At 39.9% G+C, this 11,563-nt stretch overlaps 3 protein-coding genes across 3 annotated transcripts; 1 reads left to right on the top strand and 2 right to left on the bottom strand.

Moving 5' to 3' along the window:
• The first annotated feature begins 6,532 nt into the window (after positions 1–6,532).
• Positions 6,533–9,088, top strand: LOC134186122 (uncharacterized). Its single transcript, XM_062654042.1, has 4 exons — positions 6,533–7,652; positions 7,712–8,578; positions 8,633–8,690; positions 8,960–9,088. Exons 1-2 carry the CDS (start codon positions 6,542–6,544, stop codon positions 8,362–8,364), a joined length of 1,764 nt encoding a protein of 587 aa, XP_062510026.1. The 5' UTR covers positions 6,533–6,541; the 3' UTR covers positions 8,365–8,578; positions 8,633–8,690; positions 8,960–9,088.
• An 81-nt stretch (positions 9,089–9,169) lies between these two features.
• LOC134186124 (poly [ADP-ribose] polymerase 2-like) lies at positions 9,170–10,545 on the bottom strand. The gene is made up of 6 exons (XM_062654044.1): positions 10,374–10,545; positions 10,216–10,314; positions 10,030–10,154; positions 9,820–9,902; positions 9,721–9,746; positions 9,170–9,259 (listed from the first exon to the last, which is right to left on the bottom strand). The coding sequence occupies exons 1-6, from the start codon at positions 10,374–10,376 to the stop codon at positions 9,215–9,217; spliced, it is 381 nt and encodes a 126-aa protein (XP_062510028.1). The 5' UTR covers positions 10,377–10,545; the 3' UTR covers positions 9,170–9,214.
• A 12-nt stretch (positions 10,546–10,557) lies between these two features.
• Positions 10,558–11,537, bottom strand: LOC134186123 (uncharacterized). Its single transcript, XM_062654043.1, has 2 exons — positions 10,760–11,537; positions 10,558–10,642 (listed from the first exon to the last, which is right to left on the bottom strand). The coding sequence occupies exon 1, from the start codon at positions 11,501–11,503 to the stop codon at positions 10,976–10,978; it is 528 nt and encodes a 175-aa protein (XP_062510027.1). The 5' UTR covers positions 11,504–11,537; the 3' UTR covers positions 10,558–10,642; positions 10,760–10,975.
• Between the last annotated feature and the right edge of the window lie 26 nt (positions 11,538–11,563).

An 11,563-nucleotide genomic window follows, 5' to 3' on the forward strand; every position in this document is an offset into this window, starting at 1 on the left:
ACACACACACACACACACACACACACACGTGCGAGCGCACACACACACGTGCGAGCGAGCGCACACACACACACACACACACACACACACACACACACACACACAGGACAAACACACGGACAAACACAAATGCGCACATGGACACACACTTACACACACATACCATCTCATCTGTTGATTCTCTTTCTTCTTTTCCAGGAGATTTAACATCATATCTCTAATGCTTCTACCAGAACATCTAACCTATTACGTCTATGTACTGCATAATACGTAGCACAGTGTTGTATGAATTGATCTTGTGATTCTAGTATCACTAGTAAATGAAGCTGTGTTTACAGTGTCGCTTCACAGCTACGAGCGTATATATTTCTGTATATGTGCGTGCTTGTGTGTGTGTGTGTGTTTGTGTGTTTGTGTGTGTGTGTGTGTGTGTGTGTGTGTGTGTGTGTGTGTGTGTGTGTGTGTGTGTGTGTGTGTGTGTGTGTGTGTGTGTGTGTGTGTGTGTGTGTGTGTGTGTGTGTGTGTGTTATTTGCGCACAAGTTGAGTTGTGTATCTACCCTCTACCGCAGTCCTATGAGTTGCAAAAGGTAACGTTCTTAGCTAGGCATACGGCGTCACGACCTCCGTTTGCGATGTGTAACGACATAATTTGTAATTTGTATTATTTTAATAGCTAACAGTAATTACAGAATCAAACACACACACACACTAATTAAAAATGTAAAGTGATATTTTTGGCATAGAAATAGTAACAAACGCCGTCCTTGTTTCCTCCTCCTCTTCCTTCTCCTCTTCCTCTACCTCTGTATACGTGAAAAAATATATTAAACGTAATCTAAACTACTAGGAAGTTTGCATGTTTACTTCCATGACAGCTAGGGCTTCTAGCTAGGATTAATAAATCTAGCTTACAAGTAAAGATAAAACGACTTAGGAAAAGTAGAAAACAAGGGAACGGTAAACACGCAAATAAACGGACGTGTACAAAACAGTCATGTGAATGATCATGTGACTCTTCGTTTTGACTAATCGTTGATATCAGTGCGTAATGCGATAGCGTCTCACGTGATATCGCCTTACGAGTCGCATGATCTGCTAAACATGGCGTTGCCACACGTTGAGACGCGACAGTTGGAAATGTTTTTACCGAAAGTTAACGAGCACAACAGGTTGGAATTGGATCTTCTAGATGCACACTTGTTTGCATTTCCTGAAGAAATATGTGAGACGAGCGGACTGGAGGTATTGAAACTTTGTACAGACCACATACACTCTATACCCGAAGGCATTGCCAAACTGAGGAAACTAGAAGAAATTCATTTGCATACAAGTGATTACCACAATTCCAGAACTTTCTTAGCTTCCTACTTCTCACCGTGGCTTCCAGCCATTGGTGTCCAGGAGGTCCCAACTGTTGTTTCTCTTCTTCCATGTCTCAAGGTTTTGTCTGTGTGTGGTAACCGTGGCAATCCATTGCTGTTTGATGAGCTAATGTCATGTCAACTGCCCAGTACTCTTGTGGAAGTGGAAATGGTGGAATGTGGTTTGACACAAGCAACTTTGTCTATGATCTGCAACAACGTGAAACTGTGCAAAGTGAATTTAGCAGGCAACTATCTGCAGTCTTTCAAATATTGCAACACAGAGATGATAAGAGAGGCAACAGTCTTGAATGATCTAGAAGAGCTGAATTTGTCACGGAACAGAAATCTTGAGACATTCTCATGTACAGGTCTTACCAAGTTGAAAAAGTTAAATTTGAGTGAGTGTAACATACAGCAGCTGCCAGCTGAATTGAATGATCTTCATGATCTAGAAGAGCTGGATTTGTCACAGAACAAAAATCTTCAGCCATTCTCATGTACAGGTCTTACCAAGTTGAAAAAGTTAAGTTTGTGGGGGTGTAACATACAGCAGCTGCCAGCTGAATGGAATGATCTTCATGATCTAGAAGAGCTGAATTTGTCATGGAACAAAAATCTTCAGCCATTCTCGTGTACAGGTCTTACCAAGTTGAAAAAGTTAAATTTGAGAGGGTGTAACATACAGCAGCTGCCAGCTGAATGGAATGATCTTCATGATCTAGAAGAGCTGGATTTGTTATGGAACGACAATCTTCAGACATTCTCATGTACAGGTCTTACCAAGTTGAAAAAGTTAAATTTGAGTTGGTGTAACATACAACAGCTGCCAGCTGAATGGAATGATCTTCGTGATCTAGAAAAGCTGGATTTGTCACAGAACTATAATCTTCAGACATTCTCATGTACAGGTCTTACCAAGTTGAAAAAGTTAAATTTGAGTGAGTGTAACATACAGCAGCTGCCAGCTGAATGGAATGATCTTCATCATCTAGAAGAGCTGGATTTGTCACGGAACGAAAATCTTGAGACATTCTCATGTACAGGTCTTACCAAGTTGAAAAAGTTAAATTTGAGGGGGTGTAACATACAGCAGCTGCCAGCTGAATGGAATGATCTTCATGATCTAGAAGAGCTGTATTTGTTAGTGAACGAAAATCTTCAGACATTCTCATGTACAGGTCTTACCAAGTTGAAAAAGTTAAGTTTGAGTGGGTGTAACATACAGCAGCTGCCAGCTGAATGGAATGATCTTCATGATCTAGAAGAGCTGCATTTGTCACAGAACAAAAATCTTCAGCCATTCTCATGTACAGGTCTTACCAAGTTGAAGAAGTTACATTTGAGTTGGTGTAACATACAGCAGCTGCCAGCTGAATTGAAGGATCTTCATGATCTAGAAGAGCTGAATTTGTCATTGAACGAAAATCTTCAGCCATTCTCATGTACAGGTCTTACCAAGTTGAAAAAGTTAAATTTGAGTGGGTGTAACATACAGCAGCTGCCAGCTGAATTGAATGATCTTCATGATCTAGAAGAGCTGAATTTGTCATGGAACGAAAATCTTCAGCCATCCTCATGTACAGGTCTTACCAAGTTGAAAAAGTTATATTTGATTAGGTGTAACATACAGCAGCTGCCAGCTGAATTGAATGATCTTCATGATCTAGAAGAGCTGGATTTGTTTGGGAACGAAAATCTTCAGACATTCTCATGTACAGGTCTTACCAAGTTGAAAAAGTTAAATTTGAGTAGGTGTAACATACAGCAGCTGCCAGCTGAATGGAATGATCTTCATGATCTAGAAGAGCTGCATTTGTCAGAGAACGAAAATCTTCAGACATTCTCATGTACAGGTCTTACCAAGTTGAAAAAGTTAAATTTGAGTAGGTGTAACATACAGCAGCTGCCAGCTGAATGGAATGATCTTCATGATCTAGAAGAGCTGGATTTGTCACGGAACGAAAATCTTCAGACATTCTCATGTACAGGTCTTACCAAGTTGAAAAAGTTAAATTTGAGTGGGTGTAACATACAGCAGCTGCCAGCTGAATGGAATGATCTTCATGATCTAGAAGAGCTGGATTTGTCACGGAACGAAAATCTTCAGCCATTCTCATGTACAGGTCTTACCAAGTTGAAAAAGTTAAATTTGAGTAGGTGTAACATGCAGCAGCTGCCAGCTGAATTGAAGGATCTCCTTGATCTAGAAGAGCTGGATTTGTCAGAAATCAAACTAGAAGTATTTTCAACAGTTTCATGTTTGCAGTGGAAACATTTACGAACATTGAATTTATCTGGTAACAAGAGATTGTTGTGTCTTCCCAACAATATATGGAATGGACTGAACTTGTGGAGATTGGATCTAAGGAATTGTGGCATAGAAAGTGTACCAAATACAGGTAAATAGTAATATGACTTGTGACTGTTATAACTAGAGAAAGATAGCACTAATTTAGTCATGTACAATACTTTCTTGAGTGACATTCATTATATTATGCATTGTTACTCTGAAGCAAGTTTGCTTGTTTCTAATAATAAGAAAAATTTGTTCAATTTGTTTGTTGTCATAGTAGTAATTTACTCCTAAATGTTTGAATAAGTGGCTGTCTGTAAAGCCAGCTAGCCAGTGTGGTATATCAAACACAATACAACTTAAGTGTTGTTAACAAACATTATTAGAGAGTTAAGTGTCTTTGCCCAAATTATTGTCGTTTCTTGTTTTTGCACTGTTACTTTAGCTAATTTGGCAAGGCTATATTTGGCCAAATGTGCTTATTCGATGTCATATGGGGAAGATGTGAGAGAAGTTTTGTACAGGTGTGATCTGATAAGTACATGTATCATTCAATGGTTTATAGTTTGGGAGCTGGGATGGTTGGTTGTGGAATTAAGTACTGTCAACTTCATAACTAAAAATGTCTTGTTCAAGACTCGCAAGCGCCTCTGTTTGACTAGGCGCTTGGGCTCTCAATCAAGCACAAAGGCTATAGGTTTGTTTGATATACATTAATAAGCATCTGTGGCATTTACCATTTACGGTACTTATATTTTATGGTCTTGAAAGTTTGTCTGTGTGTTTGTCTTTCTTGTTCTTGTTGTCTTTAGATAATGTTCAACAGTTGTAGTGTTCAATCATTTTTGATGTTACATTGTCGTTTGTCCGGCATGTGTGTTCAAAGTGTCGTTTATGAAAGCGATAATTATTTGTTTAATCAAGTATAGTATTTATAACATATGTTATCTTAAACTTTTTAAGGTCACATTCTTATCAGCCAATCAGCTTAATTAACAGGCATAAATAGGCTAGTTAACTTTGACTTGTTTGACTGTAATTGTTGGAGAATTGTTGGAGTGTGAGTTATGTCAGTAAGAGTGAGAGATGAGGGGTAGTTCCAATTGTGTATAAAATGTGATGAACTATGGTGTTGTATAGGCAAAGCAAAGGCTAATTTTGGAGGGAAGCGTGAGTAGTCAAGGGGAGTATTGTGGTATTGTCGATCCTGCCATGTTGTAAGTGTTTTGTTGCATGTCGCCTCTCTCTTGCCACATTCTATATATTAACAAACATTTGAGCCATTACAATACAGAGGTTTTTACGTGTATTCACGTGTAAATACACTGTTACTATGTGTATTAACCCGTTGCTATGCGTATTGAGCCGTTGCTATGTGTAATGCCTCGATGCTCTAAAAATAATCGTAGCAACAGTATGAATACACTTGACAACATGCAACGAAATAGGTTTATAGATGATATGTCATTGTTTGCTAATCAATAAGTAACTTACTAATAAATTAGTTGCATTTCACATTGTCGATTGCACTTGTACAATAAAATCCTTAACCAATTTAGTTAGTCATTAACATATTTACGTTTATAAGGTTAAACTAGAGTGTTGGATGATTTCGTCTTAATTATGGGTGGTAAGTGTGGCATGCACATAGTTGGCAAGTTTGCTGCTTTCTGATGTGAATATGATAAATGTTGTGTTTAGTAGACTAACAGATAAGAGTGTATAGCATAATAGATAATGGAGTAAAAGAGAGGTGAAGTGTGTTATCGAGATGATAAGACAGGATGTCTAATGAATGAAGTGATTGAAACTTACTTGTATTTGTTACTTTGTAAAATGATTATTGGGTTTCAGTCTACACCATATGTACTTGTTTACTCAATGTTTTGTTTTGCTTAACAATTGTTGTCATATGTACTTGTAGAAGTCAAAATTGAGCAAGTCTACATATCAGGAACTTCAGTCACTCATCTTCCTAAGGAATTTGTCTTTAGCTCCAAACTTGAGGAATTGAGCGTTTATGGATGCCCTTTAGTGTTTCCACCCATTGAAGTGTGCAACCAAGGCATTCGTGTTATAAGAGAATATTTCCGTGAGCTGGATAAGGTGGGTGGAGTGCGACGTGGCAGAATAAAGATTCTAGTGATGGGAACTACAATGGCAGGAAAAACAAGCTTCGTTGAAGCACTGGAGAGTGGTAAACCATTTCTGGCAGAAGCCGATAAGAGAACTATAGGGGTAGTAGAAAAAGTGATGAAGCTGGATGATAAAATAGAATGCAAACTCCTTGACAGTGGTGGCCATAGAGCGTACATGCTAACTAACCAGCTGTTCATCAGTGACAATTCATTGGTATTGATTGTTGTTGACAGCAATCAGTATAAGTTTACTCAACAATGTTTTCGACAAAATATTGCAGATTTCCTGCAAGTTGTGTATGACAGAAACAGCAGAGCTCACATTGCAATTGTTGTGAGTAAAGTTGATCTGATGGTTGACACGTCAAGAGAAGAAATGAGTAGAAAGTGGAGTGAACATCTGCACACTCGTCTACGTCAATTCTTGAAGATCAGACAAGCTGAGATTGATCGAATGAAACGAATGATTGCAACTGGTGGTTCTCCAAAGAACAAATACGTATCAGAACGTCTTCACTTTTTTGACTTTCAGCGAATAACTGTTGAAGAAAATGTGCTATTGACGAGTGCAGCTACACACGAGGGTGTGGTCAGTGTGAAGGTTCATCTAAGACAACTGTGTGGTAATGAAAGACTGATGCCTTCACTGCACACAGAGCTGCCATCATCATGGGTAACTGTAGAAGACAAGTTGATTACACGACAACCGCACACGTCTGTCCCCATTCTAGATGTCTCTTATGCAATGCGACTGTGTGTAGAGCACGGACTGACAGAAGAAAGCTGTCGTGAGTTGCTAAACTACCTGAACCAGGTAGGAAGCATTCTGTATTACTCTCATCACTTGACTTTAGCAGAAGTTCTCTTTCCTGTACCACCATTTGTGGTCACTTTACTTAAGGCTGTTTTCAGACATGATCACGAATCTCTAGAATATGATGATCGGTTTATTGGGGTAGATATAGGTCCTCAGAAGTTTGAGGAGATGAAAAGTGATCTTGTTTTTAATGGCATTGCTAGGATATCTATGCTGCTGGCACTGTGGAGTGAGTTCGATCTTACTGCAGATCGTCATGTTGACGTGTTTATTAAGCTTTTTCTTGCTCTGGACTTTGGTTATCTAACTGGCTCATCAGATGATGTAGTTCAGGAACTGGCACACGCTCTGGGAAGACGTCAGATCACTTTAGCTCGGCCAAGTAGCACCAACCCGACATCAGATTCATCTGGTCACACAATAGAACAAAATCGTCATCAAGAGCAAACAGACAGTTGCCAAGTGATTTCTAAGCTAAAACAACATGATGGTGGCTTGTTGTTGCCATGGTTACTCAATGATGAGAAACCAGAGGATGTTAGTGACCTTTGGCCTCTAGATATACCACATGGAGTCATACAAGTTGCAGTGGAATACTCATTTGCATATGAACGTCCATTGGGTTTGTTTGAACGACTGTCTGCTCGTTGCCATCGTCACTCCAATTTTATTCGTCACTGGAGCAGTGGACTGCTGATGTGTTATGGTGCAGTGACTTTGCTTATCAATTGCAGCAAGAATACTTCACGTGGCTCTATATGTCTCAGTGGTAGAGTAGTCAAGTCACATCACAGTGTTGGCAGATTGTGGCATGTTCTTCTTCGTTGTGTGTCAGACATGGAGGATCTTCTCCAGTCTGTTCCTGGTGTTCTCCCTGATAGATTCATCTACAGTGGAAGTTCTTCTACAAGTAGAAAGTCTTCCCTCAATCGATGTATCTATTTGATACCAGACGAAACATGGGGACCATTTGCAGTAGACACTGTAGCTGGAAGATGCAGTGCAGAGATGGTAAAACATGAGCAAGCAATAAAAGAAGGTAACAACATGTATGAATACTGTTGGTCGCGTAGAGTGTATATGTTTGTATTCATGTAGTGTGTCCAAGTGTAAAGAAAGGCATTCCTCTTTCTCAAGTTTTGTCCTCTACACATGCAACTCCAGTAAATCAAACGGATCTCGACAGGATAGCAGTAGATATTGGAGAGACCTGGCGTGACCTAAAAAGTATCATATTTGGTTCTGACCAGTCTATGTTATCAAAGCTACAGCAAAACATTTCTGACTCCAGTTTTGACCAGCCACCGGCGTTCCGCATATTAAGTAAGTGGTTAGAGTTAAGAGGCAACCAACTAATGGTATGTGAATTGTATGATGCTCTACTTGTTGCTCGCATTCCATCTGAACCTCAAAAGCATTTGAGTTACTTGATGTTGCCTGATGCAGCAACTGAGAAGACGACTCCACCTGGTGACTCTGACAGGGTCACTCCACTCATCAAAGAAATAGTAGCCGAAAGCGTTGGACATCGTTGGCATGAACTAGGTATATACCTTGGTGTTTCAGAAGGAGTGCTAAGGGAATGTGACCAACCAATTTACATGTTGAAAGCGAAATCACGTAAAGTTTTGTCAGCCTGGACAGATCAAAACCAACATGCTACAGTTCAGCAGTTGTTGGTCGCTTGTCATAAAGCTGGAGTGGGAGGAATAGTCAGGAGAGAGATTGAATCTAAGCTTGGCACAAACTGATTGGAACACGAGTCATACAGAGTGATAATCCTATACATAACAATAATTGTTGTTTGCTCTGAAACAAAGAAGTAATTATCTATATGTGGACGAGAAAAGGAAATAAGAGAAACAAGACAACACACTTTGCTTGCTGTGAACCAACAGCCTTATCGTTGTGTGCAGCTACAATATATGTAGAAGACTATCATCCAGAAGAAAATATCATCAGAAAGTAAGAAAATTTTGATGACAGTGGATTGTTTGTGAACAAGGTGGTTATTGATAGGATGACACGACTGATTGAAATTACACACAAAGCAATGATGTGACTGCCTTAGAACAAGGTAACATTATTAAGTTGGATGACATACTGTTGGTGAATCTGTCGAGTTCAAATGTGTATGCATGAGTGTGAGTGGAAAGAAAACAATTGTAGAGCAGCACATATACAGACAGACACACAAGCAACAGACATACAAAAACAGAAACATACAACTGAACGCAAACAGTCACAAGATAGTTAGAACATAAATGGACCACTTAAGTGTCTCTTGACTCACATATTATTCAGTATATCAAATACACACCGATGAGACGTTGATTGTGTCTCTAGGTTCGCTTCAACTTGATCATCTCTGATATTTCATCATTGACTGGATGTGGCAGGATGTCAAGCAGCCACCAATACGTTCATTTATGTCGACTTGTACAGTATGATATCACACCACGAGTGAAGGACAGACACACAAACCTCAGCCTCTTCTTACAAGATGAACGCTCATTATAATGGAAGTTATTGTACAAATAGTGTATATAGAAGATACGGTAAAGACAAAAGTTTAGGTGTTTTGTATCGAACTGCTGATAGCTACTTGAAATTGAATCTCAGTTTCACCAGATAACGCATCTTGATCTACAAGAAAACATCATGTCACCGTCATGTGTCTATTGAAGTCAATATTTGCATTTAATGTTTCTAATTATTTATGTATTTAATTAATTATTTATTTATTTATTTAAATTATTGATTATTAATTTTGCAATATTTTATCTCCAATATCAACAATCCTGTAAACATGGAGACATGTTAAATTGAGGACACACGTCTTAGCTAACCATGACAGACACAAACAAACTCATGCCTCTTGTCCATATCAGACACAGTGTACGCATGTATGTATGCATCAGGATTCTAGTCGACCAACTCTCACTCACTTTAGTGACTACACATCAAATTCTTATGCTGATTATATTATTTTGTATTATATTAAATATCAATAATAATTAATTATATTATTATAGGTATTAGTTACTAATTAATCATTATTTGTTTTATTGATAGATGGAGTCATGTATTACATTCGTGCATTTTACCTGCTTCACATCATATATCACGTACTCTATGACGAAAATACAAATGTTAGTCTGTTGTCCATGGCTGATCACGAGAGGTGCGTAGGACGGTCGACTCACCGTTGCAGTCGAGTGTGTAGCCGTGTGGGTTATGTACTTTGGTATCACAAGTTGGACCGAGAGGAACGACACAACCATCAGACCTGCACAAATATAAATTTGTATGTATGTGTGTCTGTCTGTCTGTAGGTCTGTCTATCTATCTATCTGTCCATCTGTCTGTCTGTCTGTCCATCCATCTGTTTCAATCTGTTCAATCTGTCTCCTCACATTGTGTGTCTATTCCCTGGATCAGGTGCAATCCTTCCTTTCCCCATAACACTCTGCTTTCCACGCAGCAGCTGATCTGCATCATAATCTGCAGCTAACAAATCATTCCTTGTCCCCAACGATACCTACACCACACAGCCATCAATCACACCAACAATCTACAAACAACGACGACGCTAGACGAACATCACAAAGTAGAAGAAGACCGACGTTTTTCGAGCAAGTAGCAAAACAATAGTTCGCACTCTTTGAACAGATATCAGCAAAATAGACACCTTTTCCAAACTGAAACAAAAACATACAAAAATCACACATTAAAATATCATAAACAGCCGATGTAATACCATGTAGCCTGTGACTGGTGCTTCTAGGGGTGCAATCTTGAGACCTTCACTCAGAATGCCAACCCAATCGGTCGGCCTAGAGCCATGCCATAAGAGCTGCCTGATATGATGGATGTTTGTGGAATGAGTGATAGAAGGATGTTGTGACTGTGTCGTGTGGTTACCTGTTGCAGATGTCGGTTAATGTCGATAAAGAAAACGCCGAGGACATCCAGAGTGTATGGATGGTGAGTCTTGGCGTGTGTTGTTTTAACGTAACGCTCAATAAGCTAGACACACAAACACATTTGTTTGCACTTTGTCTGTTGCTTGCCTGTTCGTCTGCCTGTCTATCTGTTTCTAAACTTGTACGTTCATGCAGCCACTTCTTTGTCTAGAGGAGTCACCTGACATTTAGTGAAGCATACTGTCTGTCCATTCAATCGTCATCTGCATCGCCATTTCACTCATCACACGCATGGCAGGCCTGGAAATAGCAGCCGGACATCCGACATTTTCCAACCAACTCTAGCATTTGTCAGATCCGACAAGAATCTATGTTTGTGTATGTCACTTCTATATTGATCTTGATGTATCATTCCTAATGCTGGAAATTGATTTTGTCAACCGTCTAGGTTAGCGTTGCCACAATTTTTATCCAAAACGCCTTTCTTGCAGCCCGACATGTCACCCTCTTTGGATACTCTCGGCGGTACCGCAGACTTGAGATAGCATCCGCTCTTCGGGTCGAACACCCAAGCAAAACACTTTTCGTCTCCGTCGCAGCGAGCTTCGCACTGTCTGTAGTTCTCCATGCTCGGCGATGTCGGAACGTGCAAGTAATCGTTGCCAGGAAAGTCGGTGTTGACCTCGATTGTGCTCGCATTCGGTTTGACGTCGGACGTTTTCACTTCAAACAAGTAGGGCAGACCGTTGATGTGAAACGACGAACTGCCTTGACCCATGTACGTGTAGCCTTCGTTGTAGATCGACGAAATGGTCGAGATCGTGAAGTTCTGGTCGCGTCGCACGACGTCGAAGTTGCGGAACTGCAATGAGTCGATGAGGTCTGGTATGCTGTCCGAAACAGTTGCAGCAGCGTTTGCAACAGGAATGGATATCATGAAAGAAAGCAATAGACAACAAGCCATGCGGTACCGCTGAGTACGTGTCACTTGTACTGTACTGTACTCTCTATAGAGTGACCTTAG

Source organism: Corticium candelabrum, chromosome 10 (genome assembly GCF_963422355.1).
Source record: "Corticium candelabrum chromosome 10, ooCorCand1.1, whole genome shotgun sequence".
Taxonomy (NCBI): domain Eukaryota; kingdom Metazoa; phylum Porifera; class Homoscleromorpha; order Homosclerophorida; family Plakinidae; genus Corticium; species Corticium candelabrum.